Raw genomic sequence first — 25,908 nt, 5'->3', positions numbered from 1 at the left:
ATTTACTCACATTTGTCCGTCTTGTGGAACGATTACTTGATTATCTTTCACCTCCCTGTTTCCTCTCACTTCCACCCTGACACTGCTCTCAGCCCTACCAACCTCATTCGTTGCAACGCAAGAATACTGTCCGGCATCCTTCATACTAACATCTGCCACGGATAACTCGACCCTACCGTCGTGCGATAAGGTCATAACAGACTTTCTGGAAGGCCTCAATCGCATCTGAAAAGGTTCGGAAGGTTAAATCTCAAACTGAAATCCTTCCTAAAAATCCCCTTACTCCATCTCTGTACCACACCACGCCAACTATCGGATAAGCCTCGATTTTTCCGTATAAACGAAGCTCTTCCCCTTCGTGCAACTCAACACTTGACGCCTCGAGCTTGTTCTTGAACTCCGGAGGGATATACACCCTGATACCTTGATCTACCACCAAGTTACATTTGCATGATACCGTTCCGTAATCGTTTCTCGCTATAACCGTGTAAATTCCCGAATCTCCTAAATCCGTTTTTCCTATTTCCAACGTGTGGAAGTGGTCGTCCGTCCAGAAACTCCTCCGACCTGTAAAACATAACTTGGTGGTCATACGAAAGTCAAATCTGCTCATGAGCTCACCGTCTGCTTCGATTTCTACGCCATCCTTCAACCAGGTTAGTTTGGGGGCAGGTGCTGCAGCCACTTGACAGGTTAGCCTTACCGGGTACGACACTTGGACTCTTCTATCCCTCAGCCTCATCGTGAACTGCGGCGGGACGGCCTTGTAGGTTTCCGCTTGGTCCATAGCCCTAGGATGAAGCTGATATCGTAAGAATTCACAAGATTAAACTGTAGAACTCACAGTTTCAGATTCTCGCCTGCGGCGAAAACCGAAGGGTCATCTACGACGTATAGCCTGCAGAAAGAAGAGACTCTTCCAGCCTTGTTTATGGCTTCGCAGATGTACCTTCCACTGTCGTTCCTGCGCAGGCTGGATATGGTCAAAACGCAGAGATTTTGCTGGAATGACATGGACAATCTGGGGTCTGAGTCAGTTTCGATTTCCGAGGAGTTCCTGTACCATCTTATCGTTGCCGAGCTGTCTAACCTCAGCTGGGGAATGCAAGAAAATTGTTAAATGATCCACAAGAACCTGAATACTGAGGCAATACAAAGATGGAAGGAATTTAGTTTTTATATGAAGCCTGTACAGCCTTCTCAGAGGGTATATAGCCATATTGTAGGGTTTAAGAGGAATGAAGTAGTGAAGAAGTTATACCTCAGGGGTATAAATTATGCAATATACGAGGATATATTGAAAAATTGTTAGCCTACCAAAGAACCAAACAAAATTTCAATGTCAATGTCATTACTCAACATATTCTCCTCTAAATTGGATACATTTATACAGCGAGCCTGCAACGTCTCTAGACCTTTCAAAAAAAATTTGAGACCTTTTAAACTTTTTTTCAGTTGAGGAAAGAGATGATAGCCGGATGGAGACAAATCTGGTGAATAAGGGGGGTGTTCTAGTAATTCAAACCCTAAATCATAAATTTTTTGCATGGCAACATGAGATTTGTGTGCAGGGCGTTGTCCTGCAAAAACAAAACACCTTTGGATAGCTTTCCGCGTCTTTTATCTTTAATTTTTTTCCGTAGAATGGTCAGCAATGTCGTATAGTAATCTCCGGTTATTGTTCTACCCTTATCCAAAAAATCAATCATGATTCCTCCATGGCAATCCCAAAAAACTGAAGCAAGAACTTTTCCAGCAGATTTTTGGACACGAAACTTCTTAGGTCTTGGAGAACCAGAGTGTCGCCATTCCATCGATTGTTGCTTTGTTTCTGATCATAGAAATGTTCCCAAGTTTCATCCATAGTAACAATTCGGTTTAAGAAGTCTACATCGTTTTGAAATCGAGCACAGATCGAACGTGATGCTTCTACCCTTGCACGCTTTTGGTCAACATTTAAACATTTGGGGATCCATTTTGCAGCAATTTTTCTCATGTCCAAATTTACGTGCACTATATGATGAACGTCTTCGTATGAAATATTCAGTGCGTCAGATAAGCGTTTTAGCCCAATTCGACGGTCTGATAAAATCATGTCATGAACTGCATCGATATTTTCGGGGACTGACACAGAAACTGGCCTTCCCGATCGGTCATCATCTTCAATGGAAAATTTACCTGTTTTGAAGCTTGCAGTCCAATTTTTCACGGTCGCATACGAAGGACATTGATCACCAAGGGTATTAAGCATATCTTCTTAAATCTGATTACCTCTTAACTCTTTCAAATACAGGTACTTGATGATGGCTCGATACTCCAATTTTTCGATTTTCACAATTTCGGTGGACATCTTCTTTCTTTTAATTTATTGCGTAACTCTGGTTTACTGTTTGGACCTCAAACTTCACACAGACACTTTTAATGAGTTATTGTTCGTTGCTATAGTAACGCAATATTTTTGGTATGCATGGAACTGATCTAGGCTACCTTGATATCAATACATCCTCGTACAACACAACATACCTCCACGACCATTTGGTGCACTTACCTGGCATTCCAGTGAGATCGTCGAGCCCAGCAGAGCTTTCATCTGTCCAGGAAGGGTCCTCGTGAACTCCGGCAACCCTGCAGCGTCCCCCACCACGATGATATCACTCTGTACGGCCTCTCCCCAACCATACCTGTTACGCGGGGTGATCCTGAACTGGTACTCCCCTCCGGGTTTCAAATTGAAGGCGTCGTAGCTGTTTATCGGGGATATTCCCAGTTCCGTCCATCTTGCGCCCTCGCCTCCCCTTAGCCAGGATTCGATCCTGTAGGCTACGACGGGGGCTGCACGGTGTTCGGGTTTGCCCCATGACAGCGACACCCAGTTCTTTCCGTTGTCGGTCACCGTGGGTTTTTCTGAGATCGGTCCAGGCACATCTATCAGGAAGAGGTTATATTAAAAGAGGAACAATTATCAGTGTGAAAACATCCACGATTTTTCAATTCCGTATCGCAGAAAGGCTAACAGACAAAGAATAATATATAATAAACCTTTCTAGGCACCTTTTCCAGCAGTATTTGTTCCTTTTAATTTTGAGATAAATACATCGATTTTGAATCAAATTTTTTTCATGTCTCATGCTTGGTGATTCTAGCCTACCCTGATGTTCCACAAGATAATTGAGAAAGTCCGAGATTGCGCAGTCTCTCGAGAGCCATCTCTTTCGTAGCGAAGTAAGACTGGATTCCTCCACCTCTGCTAAACCTCCCTGTCCACCTCCCAAAATAAGAACTCTCATCTTTCACTCGCTATACCATCTGAGCTCCAACGACTCGGAGCATCGCGCGAAGTGGACTGATCTAAATATATTTCCCAACAAATTGTAGGTGCCACCCAATTTTTGGCAGGAATGCAGGAATTACACATCATCATTACAGCATCGGGGGACGATGAAAGTAGCGATTTCGAGACCTTGAATTACTCGGTATAAATAATTAGCTATTTGGGCGGACAACACTTAAAACAATAAACAAATATTTGTGGAATCAACTGCTGGTTGGAAATGCTCTGTGGAAGTCTTGATGGAAATTCGCGAAAGATTGAACTCTTTTCCAATCAGATGTCTAATTTTGAACAACATTTGGGCGGTTGCCATACATAGAATTAGTCTATGATAATAATGGCTGTCATTTTTTGACACATGACTACAAACCATGGACATAGAGACATGGACTGAGCAATACCAGCATGAAATTGACTATTTTATAGAAAGAGAGAAATGATCGTCAGACCAATACCTGTCTCTTTTCTGTTGGCATAGACGTGAGTGTGAACCTATCAAAATTCTGGAAAAATAACTAGCTGAGCTGATGTTCAGTTTCTCTCTGTCCCTTCTTTTGACCCTATTTCATGCACAGATGGAAAGGGAATGCTCAGTCCATGTCTCTATGTCTATGCTACAAACTATGCCATTTTTGATTAAAACTTTCTGTACCGTATCCAATTATATGATTCAAATTGAACCGAAAGCACTGTTATTCGGGATTCAAATTCTATTCAGAGATTTTCAAAAACGAATTAATTTCATTGGAGTTACGTCAGGAAAATATCAGTTCGAAATACTTCCAACATTCATACTCGGACCATTTGGCAAGGAAATGATTGCCTGCTAAAAATATTTTCAAGCTTTTTTCCTCTTTATCCCTGCCCAGTTGAGCTATCAGAAAATTATGTCTTTCACACAGCGATGATTCCTTGGAAGAAGTGCTCAAGTAACAATTTAATTGAACCTTTTCAAGGGCAAATAAAGATTATTCCTATTCGTGAGTGGGTCTCGCCTTCTAGCAGTATAGTAAGTATTTCAGACACATAAAACACCATGATATAAAATCAACAAATGAATTGAACGATCTGAATTAGACTATCAAACCACCATCACTCAAAGCATTGATAGAAACATCATTTCGTCGAGGAAAACTAGGTGCTGAACATAGTTTCAGTCTAATTCGACCTCGTCAGAGCGACACAACCCATACCTCGACGGAAATGAAACGAAATTGATGATGATTCGATGCCAGTAGTCGGATTCATTTAAATATTGCGAATTTACTCACCTTGAAGATAGTTCCTCTCTAGGTAAGAAGGTACGCCATCTAGGATTTCCCTGGTCACATCCCTCGTAGGGGTTTCAGATCTTGCCCTCCTCCTGAGTGTCAAAGTGAAGAAGGCCCTGTCGCAGCCGTGAACATTCTTAGCCAGAATACAATAAGTGCCCATATCTTTTTCCGTTAGGGCTTTCAGAGTAAAACGATTATAGTCATCGGATGTTTCTTTGAAACATCTCGAATTTTCAGTGATGTCAGTGAGGCCTTTCATCAAAATGACTGAAAAACAAATCACACAACTATTGAAGCTTATTCCAAAGATGGGTTAGGTTAAGTCACACGAGATTAACACCAAATCTCAGAGAGAAGACAAGACATACTCACTCTTTGGTTTTGGGTCCCCTCCGATCCTGAAGGACACAGAAACATCCTCCCCTAGACACACGCTCAAGATCTTGTCCGGTCTAGATAAGAACATGGCGGATTTACCATCTCTCACTGCTCCCGGTTGAAGTACGTTAACGTAAGAAGACGTCTCAGACCTTCCATGCGCATTCACAGCCCTGCACGTATATTTCCCCGCCTCGTACTCGCTTATGTTCGGTATGAGCAACGTATAGACCCCTCGCTCTTCGAAAGTCCTGTGTCTTGGCGATGACGGGACCAGTTTTTGACCTTCCTTGAACCACGTCACCTCCTTAGGTTCTCCCCTTATCTCTACCTGAAGAGCCATAACTCCTCCAGCTGGGACGATGTGGTCGGTTAGACTCCGCTCAAAAATCGGCGAAGTTGAAATCGTTGTGGTTGGTGGTTTGGTGATATCTGATGTCTTAGTGGGACTTCTTGGAATCACTGGTGTCTTTAAAAGCTTCCCATCATCTTTGGGTGCGTTTGGAATGTTTACATTTCTCTGTTTCTCCGGTGAGATCTTCAAAGAATGCGACAGTTGTTCAGTATGAGCTGTATCAGCCACTGTGCAAGTATAAACGCCGGAATCTACTTCATTTGGCTTACGTATAATCAAACGAGCTATACCATCGTCAAGATAGTTGAGGATATATCTACCATCCAAACTTATCTCTTCGTTGTCCTTGAACCATTTTATGTAATGTGGTTGGCGACATTTAACCCTACATTCCAAAGTCAATTCATCATCTTTAACTCCGTAGGTTTCATTAAAAGTTCTTTTCTTGGAATCCTGATGCCCTTTACTTAGGCCAACTGTCAGGTGAGCCCTCGTGATTGTCACTCCATGTTCATTCGAAGCTTCGCATTTGTACTCTCCACTATCGTCCATGGTTACTGCCTTCACTTCCAATTCTGCCATTCCGTCGCGGAAATGTATAGAATATTTGTTATTCTCTTGTATCAGTACGTCATCTTTGAACCATCTTATATTCCTTGCGTCTTTCATCAAAACGGTACAAGTTAATTTAACTGTAGATGATACCATAGCTGATTTATCTGTCAGGCAGGTACTGAAAATTGGTGCTCTGTTAGTGTGTCTTTCTCCCAAATATGCTTTTGGTCCCTCTGGATATATGTCGAAGTTATCTCTTCCAGTAAATGTGAGATTGGATTTTTTTGGTCGTTCGTTTGGAATGTCTACTATGCTTTCGCCATTTTGTTTCGGTATATTTTCGAAGTTCTTCGAAGTTGTAAGACTGTTTGCTCCTTCATTAAGTGGAGGTTTCTGTTTATATTCAGTTTTTTTATCAATCTCCTTACTAACTTTAATAGTTTCATCGACTCGTTTCACATCTTCCACTTTCTTTTTTCCATTTTTGTATCTTTCTTTCTCCAACTCAACGGAATTGAGATTTTTCGATTGTTCTTCTGTTGTACCATTCTTAGCCTCAACTTTCACTTCTTTCTTCAAGCTTTTCTTCCTTATAGTTTTTCTTTCTTTCTCCCCTGCATCCTTAACTTTTTCCCGAACTTCAGCAACCCATTGCATTTCTTCTGTTTTCTCCTCAATTTTGTCCTCTTTTATTTTAGATTTTACATCGCTTTGTTTTTCTTCTAAATTGGTTTCAACTTTGTGAACCTTTTTCTCTTCGTTGATATCATTCACTGCATCTTCTAATTTTTGAACTTTTCCATTCTGTTCTTCTTTTTTCGAGTTAGTTTCTGTTATTTCTTCCTTCACATGAGCTTGATCCTTTTGTTCCTTCTCTTTTTCTGTTTTCTTTCTATCTTTCTTCTCCGGTTTTTTAGTGAGTTTCAATTGATGTTCTTTCTTTTCAAGGGATTTTCCGTTCTCCTCTGCTTTCAATGAAGTTCTTCGATCAGCTTCAGTAGCAGTACTGACATTTTGTTCTGAAATTTTCTTCTCTCCACTTTTTTGAACTTCAATCTTTTCAGCATTCTCCTTTTGAATATTTTCATCGTTTTCCGTTTTAGACTCTTTATCTTTTTGAATTTTGGTTTTCTCTCGACTCTTCTCATCATTGCTTACCGAAATTTTTTCTTCTTGTATATTCAATTTATCAGACTTCTTTTTCTTCTCTTGATCCTTGATTTCCTTGTCTCGGGGAACAGCTTCACTTTTCTCAGCATCAGTTTCTTTAGTCTTTTTCGCAGTATCTTCAGTTACAATCTCTAACGGTTGAATTTTCTCCAATTCCTTCTGAACGGTTAAGTTGCTATGGATCGACTTTTCTTCTATTTGTTCCTGAATGTTCTGCCCAGTAGTCTCAATGTTTAATTCAGTTTTTTGGATTTCTTTGTCTTGTAAGGCGGTTTCTTTATGAATTTCTTCAGTTTTTTGCTTTTTATTTTCATCAGTTTTCGCATCTTTTTTCACGATTTCTTCAGTCTTTTTTGCCTCTTTTACAGAATCGGGCTCCAGCTGAACCTCTTCCGGTTCAATAACCTTCAATTTCTTCTCCGTAGATAAGTTGTTGTGATTTGAATTTTCTTCTTTTTGTTTCTGAATATTTTGCTCATTAGTCTCAATGTTCAATTTATTTTCTTCGATTTCTTTGTTTTGTGAAGTACTTCCTCTATCAATTTCTTCAGAAATTTTCTGTTTCTTATGTTCATCAGTGTCTGCATCTTTTTTCACAATTTCTTCAGTTTTTACTGTTTCTTTTACGGGGTCGGACCCCAGCTGAACCTGCTCGAGTTCCTTATCTGCTGACGTTATACTAGTCATTGAGTTTTCTTCTTTTTGTTTCTGGATTTTCAATTCATTCTTCTTTTTTTTCTGGGGTACCTGAATTTCTTTGTCTTTCTCAACGGCTTCATCTTTTAAAGCCTCGATTACTTGTTTCTTATGCTGTTTAGGGTCCTCTCCAGTTTCCACAATTCCGTCAGTCTTTTTCGCCTCTTTCAAAGAATCTCCTGCTACATTCTCTATCGACCCAACCTTTTCCTGTTTCTTTTCTACTGAGTCTTCACTTGTAATTGAGCTTTGGATTTGTTTCTGAACTTCCAATTTCCCTGTTTCCTCCTTCTTCTCTCGTTCTTCAATTTTTCTATCTTTAGTTTCATCTCCTCTCTCTTTGGCGTCAGTTCCATTACAAATTTCTTTCCTTTCGTGATTTTTTTTCATCATATCTTTTGCATCGGCACCATTATCAGTTGGTTTTTCCTCTTCTGTAGAGCCTGTTATTGATTCTTTTTTCTCTAGATGAAGTTTTTTCTGATCGCCTTTCGCAGATGTGTCACTAGCCTTAACTTCTTCACTCTCAAGCGTTTTAGATTCAACAACACTTTTCAACTGCTTTTCATCTTCAGATGCTCGATCTTTAATTATTTCTTCTTCTTTTTTGAGTTCTTGAATCACTTCTTCTTGCGGAATTTTTTCCTTATCGTCGTTTTGGACGGGCTTTTTCGCCTCTTTTTTAATTTCAGGTTTTGCAAGATCATCACTTGATTTATCTTTTCCGATTTCATCTTTCAATTCGATACCTCCCTTGGATTTCCGTTTCTTTTCAATTTTTTCGACAGTAGATCCATTGATTTCTTCTTTCTTCTTCATTTTTGCAAGGGGTTCTTTTCTTACCTCCTCATGTGTTGATTTTTGCTCCTCATCTTTTCGAACTTCCTCATTAGTTTCAGGTTTTAATTGTTTCATATATTTTTCTTCATCAGAATCCTTTGGTATCTTCTGTACACATTCATTTCCTTTTTTTATTCCCGAATTCTTATCTTGCTCCATCTGTTCCTTCACTTCTATGCTTTCATTCTCTGATTTGTTCACGTTTTCTTGCCCTAATTTGTCTTCAAGTTCTCCCCCTGTTAGAATTTCTATTTTTTCCGAATCTCGACCTTTCATTTTCTTATCATCTTCCTTTATATCCTGTGGTAAATTTTCATTCTGAGATTCTTGAGTTGTAGCCGATTTATTCTTCTCTTCTTGTTGATTCTTTTCTTCGATAAATTGAAGCTTATCATCTGCTTTCAATTCTTTTTCATCTAATTTTTCACTTCCTTTCAGTTTTTCCCCCTTTTTGTCTTCTATATCCTGCTTTTTATTGATAGGTGTAGTGTTTTCAACTTTTTCAATCTCTTTCTGCGATTCAACAAGTGCGGTCTGTTTCTTTGTTTCAATTTCAGCGTCTATTGCCTTCTCAGTATCATTTTTCTTTTCTGGTTCACTGACTACATTCTTCTCTTTTTCCACAGTTAATCCCTTGGTTTTGTTCAACTCAGCATCCACCTGAACCTTGTTTGCTTCATCTTTATCGGCCAATGGTTCTTGTTCTGGCTTTTTCTCTACCTTTTCTTCATCTTGCTCTTCGTGCGTGACGTCTACTTTAATAGGTTCGTCTTTATCCTCTCCTTTATATGCTTCTTCTGCTTTCTCTTCTGCGACCCCTAGTTTTTCAGTATCATCTACTGTTTTCTCTAATTCTTCTTCACCAAGTTCTTTCAGAGATTCTTCATCGCTTTCTTCCATACTTTCTCTTATAAATCTCAAAATACCATCTATAGCCCTCACCATCATGTCGATAGGTAAATCAAGTGGAGTTAAAAATTCTTCGTTGATGCAAGTTGCTTTCAGGTTCTTGAAGTTGGCTTTGAGTCCAGAGAAACTATTCTTCATTTGAACGATATCTGATCCTTGAAGAGATTTGGAGAAAGTGTTTATTGCTTCAACCTCCGGACACAAATTCTTGTATGTCGGCTCTGATAAGTCCGTTTGTCTAGAATATTCTGTTAAGATGTCTGCTCTTAACTCCTTTAAGGTTTCAATGAGGATGGATATGGGTTGTAAAACTTTGCTGAGCTTTGATGCTTCTTCAGTCTTAAAAGATGGAGAAATGTGCCGAATTTTTTTCTGTAAATCTGAAAGTGCCTTCTCGAACAAATCAATTATTTGCATATCATTCCTTCTCTTACTCTTGGAATCTTTGGCTTGCTCAGTTATTGTATTGAAACTGTTCTTAAGTAGTCCTAATCCGTTCAATATCACTTCCATGGTTTCATTTTCAGGGTGCAAATTGAGGAGAATATCGAAAGCTGATTTCAAGTCGTTTGTAACATCGGAATGTTGATCGAGAATATTCAGATAAATACTGGTGTTGATGTTTACTTCGATGTTATTCAAATGTACACTGAAACTCCTCAGACTCTCCTGAAATTTCTTCAACTTCTCGTATGTTTTTTCCGAAATATCTTTCGAGTTTTGGCTCACCTGTTTCGCAACACCCAGAATTTCATCGATATTCTTCAAATTCTGGGACAATTCCAAAGTTCTTATTATATCCTCGCTCAGTTCGCTCTTATTCCTCTTCTTCAATAGTTGAATATTCGCATCTAGCTCTCTGAATGTGTCGATAAGTTGACTCAGCACTTTTTGATCGAATTTTTCGTTCTCTATGTTCTCGATCACAACAAGCAAATGCTTCCTTACAGAAGCTGTTGAGCTAGTATCAATGTTATTGGACGATTGCTCTTTCTGCAGGAGCCTCAAGCAGTTTTCCAAAGATTTTACGGTTTTCGAAAGCTCGTACATCTCGTTTTTGAGCAGATCCTTGTTGCCCAACACACACTGCAATGTTACGATGTTTGTTCTGAACGAAAGCAATTTGGTTTCGAATTTGGAGGTTTGGAAAGATGCGAAGAAACTTGATCCTAGTTTGTCTACATTCTCCTTGAATAATTTAAGTGGTTGTTCTAGGTTCAACAGCGATATGATTATCGTATTTGTAGAGACTTTCATGAGAGAAGCTTCTTGCTTCAGATCGTTCAGATTGGTTATCAATTCCTCCAGGGAACTACTGACTTTTTCTTCGACTCCTCTCTTTTTGGGTTTTTCCTCGAAGAGTTCGCTAATTTTCGAAGAAAATTCTGTGAAACAAACCGTCAATTGTGTTGATGGTTCTAATACTGATGCAACATCTTTGCTACTATCAGATAATTTTTTCATGATCTTAAGAAGGTTTTCTCCAGATTGTCGGTGAGTCTCTGGTTCCTCAGAACTGGAAGACATTTTTACCAAAGCCACAACGTTCTGGTCTAGTAATTGCTCAAAAGTTTCCAATTTTTCTACCACCTCCTTTGAAAATGGTTGCTTATGGTTCTCTAGAGCAGAAACTAACTCAATCTTGGAAATGTTCTCCAATTTTTCTTCTGAGAATAGGTCGCTTTTCTTCGTTTTTAAAAGCTTTATTTCTTCGAGGAACTGTCTCAGCAGCAAACTGAGGTTTTTGCCAATAAGCTGCTCTTCGTCATCTACTCGTACAGTTCTATTCAAATCATCTCTCAATTTATCTAGAGCCCTCACTAATTCTCCACAAATTTTTATTCCATCTTTCGACTTCATATCCTCAATAATATCCTTGAACTCGATGAGATTCTTATGGAGTTTCACCAGTAAATTTTTCTTTTCTTCATTCAAGCCAGTATCGTGAATACTCACAAGGATAGCAGATAATTTGCCTAATGGGTCAACCATTACATTCATGTTCTGATGAACTATGTCCATTTCTGCTGTTTGGGACCCAGTTATGGACCGTATTACTTCAATGAGCGCAGTGAAGGATGGGACAGACTCTCTAAGGAGGCACAACAATTTGTCTGTCGTCCTTTGAGGTATACTATTTATGAAATCGTTTATTGAAGTTATTATTTCTGTTTTTCTCTCATTCTTGATTTCTCCTACTGATATCTGACTTTCTATGAATTCTAATGTTTCGAACAATTTCGTAAGATGATTCTTCAAATCCGAATTCTTCAATATTGAGTCTTGCTTTAGAATATTTCCAATGGCTATACGCAAATTCAGTGTTCCAGATTGAATTTCTGTTCGTACGATACCAGCTACTTCTGAAGACAAAGGTATATCTTTGATGGTAGCAATCAGTGCCGATAAATTTTCCATTGGCTGATTAGCTTGACTCAAGATCTCGAAACAATCTTTATCGATATCACCAGTAACTTTGATATAATTTTTGAGGTTGTCGAGAGGTTCTAGAAGTATCAACATTTCTTTGTTCTTATTCTCAAGGGCTACCTTCGAACAATCTAGGATATTTCTGAATTCTTCTATTGATTTACAAAGTTTTACTTTCAAGTCGGTAATTATTTGTACATCTTCTTCAATAGAACTTATAACAGCTTGCAGTTTCTGTAGTGGTTCCTGCAACAACTTGTATTGCTGGGGTGGTTTCAAATCAAGGGTCAGATGTTGGATGACTTCTTTGATTGATGACAAGCAAGAGCTCATATTGGGTTGTGTAACGTTCGTAAATTTAGGAGTTTTTGCAGGTCTTTTGAAAGAAACTGTAATGGCGGAAAGCAACTGTAAAGGCTCTTTAACAACTGCCAGTTTTTCTAAAACTTCCAATTTTAATTCTTCTGCGGTTTCTGGTTGCATTTCGAAAATTTCTATATTTTCTCTCAATTCTTGAATGGGTTTCTCAATCCGATTGATGGATATTATAGCGGTTTGTGAGGAGGATAAAGTTTCAACAATTGGTTTTTGAATATGTTCTTTCAACTGATCCAGGGTCAGTTTCAATTCAATTCCACTTTTTTTCAAATTCTCTTTCACAATATTCTTTTCTATAGCCAATATTTCTAAATGCAACATGGATAAAGGCTGCAATAACCATTGAGCTTGTTTCACTTCAGGCATCTCTTGTTTTACCCCATCAATATTTTTTTTGAGGGAAGCGAAAGCTTCGAGTAGTACAGGCTTCACAACTTCTTGCACATCTGGACTAGAATTCTTTTCGATGAGTATTGCTATTGCTGCTGAAAATTCCTGCAAAGAACAATCCAACGTCTTCAATTTCTCCAAAGTCTCGATCCTAAGATCTTCAACAATTTCTTCTTCAGCAGCTTCGAAGGCTTTGATACCATTCTCTAATTCAAGAAGTGGCTCACTTAGTCTCACGACTTTGAGAATTGCTGATCGGTCACTCGATTTTTTGTTCACCCGCAATACTTTCAAATTCTCCTGTATTTGCTTTATATCAGTTATGATCAGAGAAGCTGTTACTGATTTCTTCTTTTCTTCTGCTGATATATCATCTATAATAGTTGATATTGCTTGTTGTAAAAATTCGAAGTGAACTATCAAAGTTTCATCATATTTTTTCATCGCTTTCTCGGTAGCAATGTTTTCTATTGAATTATGCAAGTTATTCAAAATGCCTTGTAGATCATGATTTTCTTCAAGCTGCATCATGTCCATCTTTTCGAGAATTGATGATAAGTCTTCGAATGCCGATTTGGCCATATCTAAAATTTGTTGCTGTGTCCTAGATATCTTCTTGTTGCTGTTCACATTCTCATCGACTTTACTTATAACCTGTTCTAAAGGCCCTATCATCTTCAAAATACTAAATGCTCCTTTTCGATTTTGTGTGATATGCTTTGAATTCAGTTTATTCAGATTCTGATCTACTGTTTTCAAGATATCCAGTAAAATCCCTAAGTCTTTGTTTACCTCCCTATTTGAAACATCTTTTTCTACTTGTTCAATAGCTTTCTGTAAAGAAACGATTGGTTGGATAAGAATCTGGCCATTCTCACCTTTAGTCAGTTCAGATTCAATTCCTGCTGAAACTTCACGAAGCGTAGATAATGTTTTTACAATTTTTAATACATTGCTTTTCTGCGTCTTTTCATCAGATTGCAATAATTCCGAAGATAATTGCTGCAGAGGTGTGTGAAGATCGATGAGAGCTGGTTCATCTTGGTTCAAGTCTTCGATACTTTTCCTGAGATCCAATAAGGGTTCTTGGACCTTTTCAATTGGTGAGTAAACGGTTTTGGTCCTATCGATTTCGATCTGAGACGTAACTGAATCGATGGCGGCAATAATTTTTTCGGCCAACTCATGTTTTTGGACTTCAGGGCTCGAAATAGCATCTTCAATTTGAGATATTTCTCCCTTCAGCTTATCCAAAGGTTGAACCAACAATTGGGAGTGCTTAAATTCGGGTAAAGACATGGAAATTCTCTCAATTTCCCCCTTCAAAGCAGACAACGCCAATTTAAGTTCTGGTCTGGACACATCAGTGACCACTGGTCTGATTCTGCATGAATTCAACTCAACCAAAACACAAGATAGTTTTTGGAGTGGCGTCTCAACCACCACTAACTTCTCGAAGGTTTCACTCTTAATAGCAGCAGCATCCTCACCTTCAAATTCTTCCAAAGTTTGAATGCCTTCTTTCAACTCGTTCAGAGGCTCCATGATTTTTTCTATTGAAAAGACTGCTGTCAGTGGAGTGGCGCATTGTTCAATTTTGATATTTACAAGGTTCTGATTGATATGGCAGATTTCAGCTATGATCCTTTCAGCGTTCTTCTTGATTTTCCCAGCTGCTAGTAGAGAATGGTGTAAATTCAATAATTCTGTTCGAAGTGTTCCTAACGATTGCATAACTTGGGTTATTTCAGATCGTGATGGGTCTGGTATAGAAGTGTGTACCTTCTGAATCGTTTCGTGTAGAGTTAGAATTCCCTCTTCCAACTGATTTTTAGCCATACATTTCATCTCAGAGCTCATGGTGGTATCCCCTAGCTTTATTATAAGCAATGAGAGTTTTTCCATGGGTGAATTGATTTCTTTGAGATTTTCCACACATTCAAGCAAAAATTTATCCACGCATTTCTCCAAGGACGATTCCATGATGTTGATGGCTTCTTTCATATGTTCGAGTGGCTTGGATAGCTTCGAAATTCCACCTATTGATTTCTCCTCCGCGGTTGAGAGAAAATGAAGATCGGCTACATGTTGCTTCATCTCAGTTATAACAAGGGACATTTTTTGTTCTCTAGCAATTATTTCCCCTACGCTAGAAACTTTAGATTTGAGATGATCGAGTGCTTCACTGAGTATTGATGGGTGAACTGTGTGGAGAGAGATGATAGTTTCTTGAAGAGAAGATAGAGCTTGTTGGAGCTGGGGTGTTATTAGTTTGATAGCATCTTTGTCGTTTTTATTCAACTTCAATTCTTTAACAGTTACATATAGCTGATCTAAGGGGCCAATCAATACGGAAATATTGGAGAGATTTTCACTCTTATCCCCGTGCTTTTTTATCTCTTTTCTCAAGGTCACCAGAGGCTCAACAAGGCAAACAATACTCATAACACCCCTCCGACTATACAATCCAGTGGTAAGATCCTGAACGTGGTGGCAGAGTTTTCCTATTTTCGAAGTTATTTCTTCGAAGGGTTTAGTTTTCTCCTGTTTCTTCTCCATTTTGAGAAGCTCACATTTCAAACTATAAAGAGGCTCGGCCAATCTTGCAATTTTCCCTTTATCGGAAATTTCCTTCTCTATGAAAGCAACAGGTTCTTTTAGAGCTAACAGAGGTTTTCTCACCTCTGACTCCGTCAGTTCATCCCCAGATACTAATTTAACTACTACAGATGACAATTCTCTTAGCGGTTTACATAAAATTTTCAATGTTTCCCAAACTTCTTTAGTCTTAGTATCATCTTGTATTCCCTTTTTGAGATCGACTAGTGGTTGGGCAATATCTAAAATAAGTTGTTGCACTTCAGTTTTAGATTTAACATCCATCTTGGAAATATTTTCACTGATGTTTTCTATTTTAGCAATGAATTTCTCGATGTTTTTCAATGCTTCTTCTTCCAGCTGAATTTCTAAAACAACTTCATCTATGGCACATTGTAATTTGTTACAATTTTCCTCTAAAAATTTCACTTGAAAACTCCTTGGCATTTCCAACTTCACAATATTCAACGATTCCCTGAGATTTAGGAGGTTGTTCTGAACTTCATCTTTTATATTACTAATTTCTGGCTTGATGGCTCTATCTGTCATTGTGACCAAAACAGAGGCTAATTTCTTCAAAGGAACACTTATAGTTTCTAGTTTCTCTTGAATTTCCTCATTAAGGCCTTCAGTTGTATCCTGTTCCCCTTTTTCAAGTGCTTCGATACTTTCTTTCAAGTTTGTAAGTGGTTCTGCAATATTCACAATGCTCAATACTCCTTTTTGTGGTTGCGTTTGAGATTCTACTTCCATACGAGAAATTGTTTCAGTTATTTGAGATATGTCAGCTAAAATGCTTGGTGCTTCTACCAATTTCACTTTTTCGGCCGCTGTAATTGTTCTCTCTACTTTTTCTATTTCAGCTTTTAATTTTTCTAGAGGTTGTAGCAGTATTTCAGATTTTTCGTTTTTCGGTAATCCAACAGTAACAATATGCAATGTTTCTTTGAGACTAAGGACTGCATTATGAACTTCTTCTTCTACATTTCCAATTTCTAGCTTGATGGCACTATCTGTCATTGTCACCAAAACAGAGGCTAATTTCTTCAAAGGAACACTAATTGTTTCTAGTTTCTCTTGTATTTCCTCATTAACGGCTTCAGTTGTATCCTGTTTGCCTTTTTCAAGTGCTTCGATACTTTCTTTCAAGTTTGTAAGCGGTTCTGCAATATTCACAATGCTCAATACTCCTTTTTGTGGTTGCGTTTGAGATTCTACTTCCATACGAGAAATTGTTTCAGTTATTTGAGATATGTCAGCTAAAATGCTTGGTGCTTTTACCAATTTCACTTTTTCGGCCGCTGTAATTGTTCTCTCTACTTTTTCTATTTCAGCTTTTAATTTTTCTAGAGGTTGTAGCAGTATTTCAGATTTATCGTTCTTCGGTAATCCAACAGTAACAATATTCAATGTTTCTTTGAGACTAAGGACTGCATTATGAACTTCTTCTTCTACATTCCCAATTTCTGGCTTGATGGCACTATCTGTCATTGTCACCAAAACAGAGGCTAATTTCTTCAAAGGAACACTAATTGTTTCTAGTTTCTCTTGTATTTCCTCATTAACGGCTTCAGTTGTATCCTGTTTGCCTTTTTCAAGTGCTTCGATACTTTCTTTCAAGTTTGTAAGTGGTTCTGCAATATTCACAATGCTCAATACTCCTTTTTGTGGTTGCGTTTGAGATTCTACTTCCATACGAGAAATTGTTTCAGTTATTTGAGATATGTCAGCTAAAATGCTTGGAGCTTTTATCAATTTCACTTTTTCGGCCGCTGTAATTGTTCTTTCTACTTTTTCTATTTCAGCTTTTAGTTTTTCTAGAGGTTGTAGCAGTATTTCAGACTTTTCGTTTATCGGTAATCCAACAGTAACAATATTCAATGTTTCTTTGAGACTAAGGACTGCATTATGAACTTCTTCTTCTACATTTCCAATTTCTGGCTTGATGGCACTATCTGTCATTGTGACCAAAACAGAGGCTAATTTCTTCAAAGGAACACTAATAGTTTCTAGTTTCTCTTGTATTTCCTCATTAACGGCTTCAATTATATCCTGTTTGCATTTTTCAAGTGCTTCGATACTTTCTTTCAAATTTGTAAGCGGTTCTGCAATATTCACAATGCTCAATACTCCTTTATGTGATTGCGTTTGAGATTCTACCTCCATACGAGAAATGGTTTCAGTTATTTGAGATATGTCAGCTAAAATGCTTGGAGCTTTTATCAATTTCACTTTTTCGGCCGCTGTAATTGTTCTTTCTACTTTTTCTATTTCAGCTTTTAGTTTTTCTAGAGGTTGTAGAAGGATTTCAGACTTTTCGTTTATCGGTAATCCAACAGTAACAATATTCAATGTTTCTTTGAGACTAAGGACTGCATTATGAACTTCTTCTTCTACATTTCCAATTTCTGGCTTGATGGCACTATCTGTCATTGTGACCAAAACAGAGGCTAATTTCTTCAAAGGAACACTAATTGTTTCTAGTTTCTCTTGTATTTCCTCATTAACGGCTTCAGTTGTATCCTGTTTGCCTTTTTCAAGTGCTTCGATACTTTCTTTCAAGTTTGTAAGCGGTTCTGCAATATTCACAATGCTCAATACTCCTTTTTGTGGTTGCGTTTGAGATTCTACCTCCATACGAGAAATGGTTTCAGTTATTTGAGATATGTCAGCTAAAATGCTTGGAGCTTTTATCAATTTCACTTTTTCGGCCGCTGTAATTGTTCTTTCTACTTTTTCTATTTCAGCTTTTAGTTTTTCTAGAGGTTGTAGCAGTATTTCAGACTTTTCGTTTATCGGTAATCCAACAGTAACAATATTCAATGTTTCTTTGAGACTAAGGACTGCATTATGAACTTCTTCTTCTACATTTCCAATTTCTGGCTTGATGGCACTATCTGTCATTGTGACCAAAACAGAGGCTAATTTCTTCAAAGGAACACTAATTGTTTCTAGTTTCTCTTGTATTTCCTCATTAACGGCTTCAGTTGTATCCTGTTTGCCTTTTTCAAGTGCTTCGATACTTTCTTTCAAGTTTGTAAGCGGTTCTGCAATATTCACAATGCTCAATACTCCTTTTTGTGGTTGCGTTTGAGATTCTACCTCCATACGAGAAATGGTTTCAGTTATTTGAGATATGTCAGCTAAAATGCTTGGAGCTTTTACCAATTTCACTTTTTCGGCCGCTGTAATTGTTCTTTCTACTTTTTCTATTTCAGCTTTTAGTTTTTCTAGAGGTTGTAGCAGTATTTCAGACTTTTCGTTCTTCGGTAATCCAACAGTAACAATATTCAATGTTTCTTTGAGACTAAGGACTGCATTATGAACTTCTTCTTCTACATTCCCAATTTCTGGCTTGATGGCACTATCTGTCATTGTGACCAAAACAGAGGCTAATTTCTTCAAAGGAACACTAATAGTTCCTAGTTTCTCTTGTATTTCCTCATTAACGGCTTCAGTTGTATCCTGTTTCCCTTTTTCAAGTGCTTCGATACTTTCTCTCAAGTTTGTAAGCGGTTCTGCAATATTCACAATGCTCAATACTCCTTTTTGTGGTTGCGTTTGAGATTCTACCTCCATACGAGAAATGGTTTCAGTTATTTGAGATATGTCAGCTAAAATGCTTGGAGCTTTTACCAATTTCACTTTTTCGGCCGCTGTAATTGTTCTTTCTACTTTTTCTATTTCAGCTTTTAGTTTTTCTAGAGGTTGTAGTAGAATTTCAGACTTTTCGTTCTTCGGTAATCCAACAGTAACAATATTCAATGTTTCTTTGAGACTAAGGACTGCATTATGAACTTCTTCTTCTACATTCCCAATTTCTGGCTCGATGGCACTATCTGTCATTGTGACCAAAACAGAGGCTAATTTCTTCAAAGGAACACTAATAGTTTCTAGTTTCTCTTGTATTTCCTCATTAACGGCTTCAGTTGTATCCTGTTTCCCTTTTTCAAGTGCTTCGATACTTTCTCTCAAGTTTGTAAGCGGTTCTGCAATATTCACAATGCTCAATACTCCTTTTTGTGGTTGCGTTTGAGATTCTACCTCCATACGAGAAATGGTTTCAGTTATTTGAGATATGTCAGCTAAAATGCTTGAAGCTTTTACCAATTTCACTTTTTCGGCCGCTGTAATTGTTCTTTCTACTTTTTCTATTTCAGCTTTTAGTTTTTCTAAAGGTTGTAGCAGTATTTCAGATTTTTCGTTCTTCGGTAATCCAACAGTAACAATATTCAATGTTTCTTTGAGACTAAGGACTGCATTATGAACTTCTTCTTCTACATTCCCAATTTCTGGCTTGATGGCACTATCTGTCATTGTGACCAAAACAGAGGCTAATTTCTTCAAAGGAACACTAATAGTTTCTAGTTTCTCTTGTATTTCCTCATTAACGGCTTCAGTTGTATCCTGTTTCCCTTTTTCAAGTGCTTCGATACTTTCCCTCAAGTTGGTAAGCGGTTCTGCAATATTCACAATGCTCAATACTCCTTTTTGTGGTTGCGTTTGAGATTTTACCTCCATACGAGAAATGGTTTCACTTATTTGAGATATGTCAGCTAAAATGCTTGGAGCTTTAACTAATTTCACTTTTTCGGCCGCTGTAATTGTTCTTTCTACTTTTTCTATTTCAGCTTTTAGTTTTTCTAGAGGTTGTAGCAGTATTTCAGATTTTTCGTTCTTCGGTAATCCAACAGTAACAATATTCAATGTTTCTTTGAGACTAAGGACTGCATTATGAACTTCTTCTTCTACATTCCCAATTTCTGGCTTGATGGCCCTATCTGTCATTGTGACCAAAACAGAGGCTAATTTCTTCAAAGGAACACTAATAGTTTCTAGTTTCTCTTGTATTTCCTCATTAACGGCTTCAGTTGTATCCTGTTTCCCTTTTTCAAGTGCTTCGATACTTTCTCTCAAGTTTGTAAGCGGTTCTGCAATATTCACAATGCTCAATACTCCTTTTTGTGGTTGCGTTTGAGATTCTACCTCCATACGAGAAATGGTTTCAGTTATTTGAGATATGTCAGCTAAAATGCTTGGAGCTTTTATCAATTTCACTTTTTCGGCCGCTGTAATTGTTCTTTCTACTTTTTCTATTTCAGCTTTTAGTTTTTCTAGAGGTTGTAGCAGTATTTCAGACTTTTCGTTTATCGGTAATCCAACAGTAACAATATTCAATGTTTCTTTGAGACTAAGGACTGCATTATGAACTTCTTCTTCTACATTTCCAATTTCTGGCTTGATGGCACTATCTGTCATTGTGACCAAAACAGAGGCTAATTTCTTCAAAGGAACACTAATAGTTTCTAGTTTCTCTTGTATTTCCTCATTAACGGCTTCAATTATATCCTGTTTGCATTTTTCAAGTGCTTCGATACTTTCTTTCAAATTTGTAAGCGGTTCTGCAATATTCACAATGCTCAATACTCCTTTATGTGATTGCGTTTGAGATTCTACCTCCATACGAGAAATGGTTTCAGTTATTTGAGATATGTCAGCTAAAATGCTTGGAGCTTTTATCAATTTCACTTTTTCGGCCGCTGTAATTGTTCTTTCTACTTTTTCTATTTCAGCTTTTAGTTTTTCTAGAGGTTGTAGAAGGATTTCAGACTTTTCGTTTATCGGTAATCCAACAGTAACAATATTCAATGTTTCTTTGAGACTAAGGACTGCATTATGAACTTCTTCTTCTACATTTCCAATTTCTGGCTTGATGGCACTATCTGTCATTGTGACCAAAACAGAGGCTAATTTCTTCAAAGGAACACTAATTGTTTCTAGTTTCTCTTGTATTTCCTCATTAACGGCTTCAGTTGTATCCTGTTTGCCTTTTTCAAGTGCTTCGATACTTTCTTTCAAGTTTGTAAGCGGTTCTGCAATATTCACAATGCTCAATACTCCTTTTTGTGGTTGCGTTTGAGATTCTACCTCCATACGAGAAATGGTTTCAGTTATTTGAGATATGTCAGCTAAAATGCTTGGAGCTTTTATCAATTTCACTTTTTCGGCCGCTGTAATTGTTCTTTCTACTTTTTCTATTTCAGCTTTTAGTTTTTCTAGAGGTTGTAGCAGTATTTCAGACTTTTCGTTTATCGGTAATCCAACAGTAACAATATTCAATGTTTCTTTGAGACTAAGGACTGCATTATGAACTTCTTCTTCTACATTTCCAATTTCTGGCTTGATGGCACTATCTGTCATTGTGACCAAAACAGAGGCTAATTTCTTCAAAGGAACACTAATTGTTTCTAGTTTCTCTTGTATTTCCTCATTAACGGCTTCAGTTGTATCCTGTTTGCCTTTTTCAAGTGCTTCGATACTTTCTTTCAAGTTTGTAAGCGGTTCTGCAATATTCACAATGCTCAATACTCCTTTTTGTGGTTGCGTTTGAGATTCTACCTCCATACGAGAAATGGTTTCAGTTATTTGAGATATGTCAGCTAAAATGCTTGGAGCTTTTACCAATTTCACTTTTTCGGCCGCTGTAATTGTTCTTTCTACTTTTTCTATTTCAGCTTTTAGTTTTTCTAGAGGTTGTAGCAGTATTTCAGACTTTTCGTTCTTCGGTAATCCAACAGTAACAATATTCAATGTTTCTTTGAGACTAAGGACTGCATTATGAACTTCTTCTTCTACATTCCCAATTTCTGGCTTGATGGCACTATCTGTCATTGTCACCAAAACAGAGGCTAATTTCTTCAAAGGAACACTAATTGTTTCTAGTTTCTCTTGTATTTCCTCATTAACGGCTTCAGTTGTATCCTGTTTGCCTTTTTCAAGTGCTTCGATACTTTCTTTCAAGTTTGTAAGTGGTTCTGCAATATTCACAATGCTCAATACTCCTTTTTGTGGTTGCGTTTGAGATTCTACTTCCATACGAGAAATTGTTTCAGTTATTTGAGATATGTCAGCTAAAATGCTTGGAGCTTTTATCAATTTCACTTTTTCGGCCGCTGTAATTGTTCTTTCTACTTTTTCTATTTCAGCTTTTAGTTTTTCTAGAGGTTGTAGCAGTATTTCAGACTTTTCGTTTATCGGTAATCCAACAGTAACAATATTCAATGTTTCTTTGAGACTAAGGACTGCATTATGAACTTCTTCTTCTACATTTCCAATTTCTGGCTTGATGGCACTATCTGTCATTGTGACCAAAACAGAAGCTAATTTCTTCAAAGGAACACTAATAGTTTCTAGTTTCTCTTGTATTTCCTCATTAACGGCTTCAATTATATCCTGTTTGCATTTTTCAAGTGCTTCGATACTTTCTTTCAAATTTGTAAGCGGTTCTGCAATATTCACAATGCTCAATACTCCTTTATGTGATTGCGTTTGAGATTCTACCTCCATACGAGAAATGGTTTCAGTTATTTGAGATATGTCAGCTAAAATGCTTGGAGCTTTTATCAATTTCACTTTTTCGGCCGCTGTAATTGTTCTTTCTACTTTTTCTATTTCAGCTTTTAGTTTTTCTAGAGGTTGTAGAAGGATTTCAGACTTTTCGTTTATCGGTAATCCAACAGTAACAATATTCAATGTTTCTTTGAGACTAAGGACTGCATTATGAACTTCTTCTTCTACATTTCCAATTTCTGGCTTGATGGCACTATCTGTCATTGTGACCAAAACAGAGGCTAATTTCTTCAAAGGAACACTAATTGTTTCTAGTTTCTCTTGTATTTCCTCATTAACGGCTTCAGTTGTATCCTGTTTGCCTTTTTCAAGTGCTTCGATACTTTCTTTCAAGTTTGTAAGCGGTTCTGCAATATTCACAATGCTCAATACTCCTTTTTGTGGTTGCGTTTGAGATTCTACCTCCATACGAGAAATGGTTTCAGTTATTTGAGATATGTCAGCTAAAATGCTTGGAGCTTTTATCAATTTCACTTTTTCGGCCGCTGTAATTGTTCTTTCTACTTTTTCTATTTCAGCTTTTAGTTTTTCTAGAGGTTGTAGCAGTATTTCAGACTTTTCGTTTATCGGTAATCCAACAGTAACAATATTCAATGTTTCTTTGAGACTAAGGACTGCATTATGAACTTCTTCTTCTACATTTCCAATTTCTGGCTTGATGGCACTATCTGTCATTGTGACCAAAACAGAGGCTAATTTCTTCAAAGGAACACTAATTGTTTCTAGTTTCTCTTGTATTTCCTCATTAACGGCTTCAGTTGTATCCTGTTTGCCTTTTTCAAGTGCTTCGATACTTTCTTTCAAGTTTGTAAGCGGTTCTGCAATATTCACAATGCTCAATACTCCTTTTTGTGGTTGCGTTTGAGATTCTACCTCCATACGAGAAATGGTTTCAGTTATTTGAGATATGTCAGCTAAAATGCTTGGAGCTTTTACCAATTTCACTTTTTCGGCCGCTGTAATTGTTCTTTCTACTTTTTCTATTTCAGCTTTTAGTTTTTCTAGAGGTTGTAGCAGTATTTCAGACTTTTCGTTCTTCGGTAATCCAACAGTAACAATATTCAATGTTTCTTTGAGACTAAGGACTGCATTATGAACTTCTTCTTCTACATTCCCAATTTCTGGCTTGATGGCACTATCTGTCATTGTGACCAAAACAGAGGCTAATTTCTTCAAAGGAACACTAATAGTTCCTAGTTTCTCTTGTATTTCCTCATTAACGGCTTCAGTTGTATCCTGTTTCCCTTTTTCAAGTGCTTCGATACTTTCTCTCAAGTTTGTAAGCGGTTCTGCAATATTCACAATGCTCAATACTCCTTTTTGTGGTTGCGTTTGAGATTCTACCTCCATACGAGAAATGGTTTCAGTTATTTGAGATATGTCAGCTAAAATGCTTGGAGCTTTTACCAATTTCACTTTTTCGGCCGCTGTAATTGTTCTTTCTACTTTTTCTATTTCAGCTTTTAGTTTTTCTAGAGGTTGTAGTAGAATTTCAGACTTTTCGTTCTTCGGTAATCCAACAGTAACAATATTCAATGTTTCTTTGAGACTAAGGACTGCATTATGAACTTCTTCTTCTACATTCCCAATTTCTGGCTCGATGGCACTATCTGTCATTGTGACCAAAACAGAGGCTAATTTCTTCAAAGGAACACTAATAGTTTCTAGTTTCTCTTGTATTTCCTCATTAACGGCTTCAGTTGTATCCTGTTTCCCTTTTTCAAGTGCTTCGATACTTTCTCTCAAGTTTGTAAGCGGTTCTGCAATATTCACAATGCTCAATACTCCTTTTTGTGGTTGCGTTTGAGATTCTACCTCCATACGAGAAATGGTTTCAGTTATTTGAGATATGTCAGCTAAAATGCTTGAAGCTTTTACCAATTTCACTTTTTCGGCCGCTGTAATTGTTCTTTCTACTTTTTCTATTTCAGCTTTTAGTTTTTCTAAAGGTTGTAGCAGTATTTCAGATTTTTCGTTCTTCGGTAATCCAACAGTAACAATATTCAATGTTTCTTTGAGACTAAGGACTGCATTATGAACTTCTTCTTCTACATTCCCAATTTCTGGCTTGATGGCACTATCTGTCATTGTGACCAAAACAGAGGCTAATTTCTTCAAAGGAACACTAATAGTTTCTAGTTTCTCTTGTATTTCCTCATTAACGGCTTCAGTTGTATCCTGTTTCCCTTTTTCAAGTGCTTCGATACTTTCCCTCAAGTTGGTAAGCGGTTCTGCAATATTCACAATGCTCAATACTCCTTTTTGTGGTTGCGTTTGAGATTTTACCTCCATACGAGAAATGGTTTCACTTATTTGAGATATGTCAGCTAAAATGCTTGGAGCTTTAACTAATTTCACTTTTTCGGCCGCTGTAATTGTTCTTTCTACTTTTTCTATTTCAGCTTTTAGTTTTTCTAGAGGTTGTAGCAGTATTTCAGATTTTTCGTTCTTCGGTAATCCAACAGTAACAATATTCAATGTTTCTTTGAGACTAAGGACTGCATTATGAACTTCTTCTTCTACATTCCCAATTTCTGGCTTGATGGCCCTATCTGTCATTGTGACCAAAACAGAGGCTAATTTCTTCAAAGGAACACTAATAGTTTCTAGTTTCTCTTGTATTTCCTCATTAACGGCTTCAGTTGTATCCTGTTTCCCTTTTTCAAGTGCTTCGATACTTTCTCTCAAGTTTGTAAGCGGTTCTGCAATATTCACAATGCTCAATACTCCTTTTTGTGGTTGCGTTTGAGATTCTACCTCCATACGAGAAATGGTTTCAGTTATTTGAGATATGTCAGCTAAAATGCTTGGTGCTTTTACCAATTTCACTTTTTCGGCCGCTGTAATTGTTCTTTCTACTTTTTTTATTTCAGCTTTTAGTTTTTCTAGAGGTTGTAGCAGTATTTCAGATTTTTCGTTCTTCGGTAATCCAACAGTAACAATATTCAATGTTTCTTTGAGACTAAGGACTGCATTATGAACTTCTTCTTCCACATTCCCAATTTCTGGCTTGATGGCCCTATCTGTCATTGTGACCAAAACAGAGGCTAATTTCTTCAAAGGAACACTAATAGTTTCTAGTTTCTCTTGTATTTCCTCATTAACGGCTTCAGTTGTATCCTGTTTCCCTTTTTCAAGTGCTTCGATACTTTCCCTCAAGTTGGTAAGCGGTTCTGCAATATTCACAATGCTCA

General features: G+C 37.4%; 1 protein-coding gene across 1 annotated transcript in view; it reads right to left on the bottom strand.

Annotated features, from left to right (window-relative positions):
• Positions 1-25,908, bottom strand: part of LOC123307648 — a 141,316-nt gene that overhangs the window by 87,327 nt on the left and 28,081 nt on the right. Inside the window, exons 12-18 of the mRNA XM_044890045.1 lie at positions 4,978-25,887; positions 4,603-4,872; positions 2,549-2,925; positions 845-1,095; positions 622-791; positions 284-567; positions 11-225 (exon numbers count right to left, since the gene is read on the bottom strand). Of these exons, the coding sequence (XP_044745980.1) occupies positions 11-225; positions 284-567; positions 622-791; positions 845-1,095; positions 2,549-2,925; positions 4,603-4,872; positions 4,978-25,887 (22,477 nt within the window). The remainder of the gene's footprint in view (positions 1-10; positions 226-283; positions 568-621; positions 792-844; positions 1,096-2,548; positions 2,926-4,602; positions 4,873-4,977; positions 25,888-25,908) is intronic.

Source organism: Coccinella septempunctata, chromosome 1, assembly GCF_907165205.1.
Source record: "Coccinella septempunctata chromosome 1, icCocSept1.1, whole genome shotgun sequence".
Lineage (NCBI taxonomy): Eukaryota > Metazoa > Arthropoda > Insecta > Coleoptera > Coccinellidae > Coccinella > Coccinella septempunctata.
This window is presented reverse-complemented; position numbering and strand designations above follow the sequence as displayed.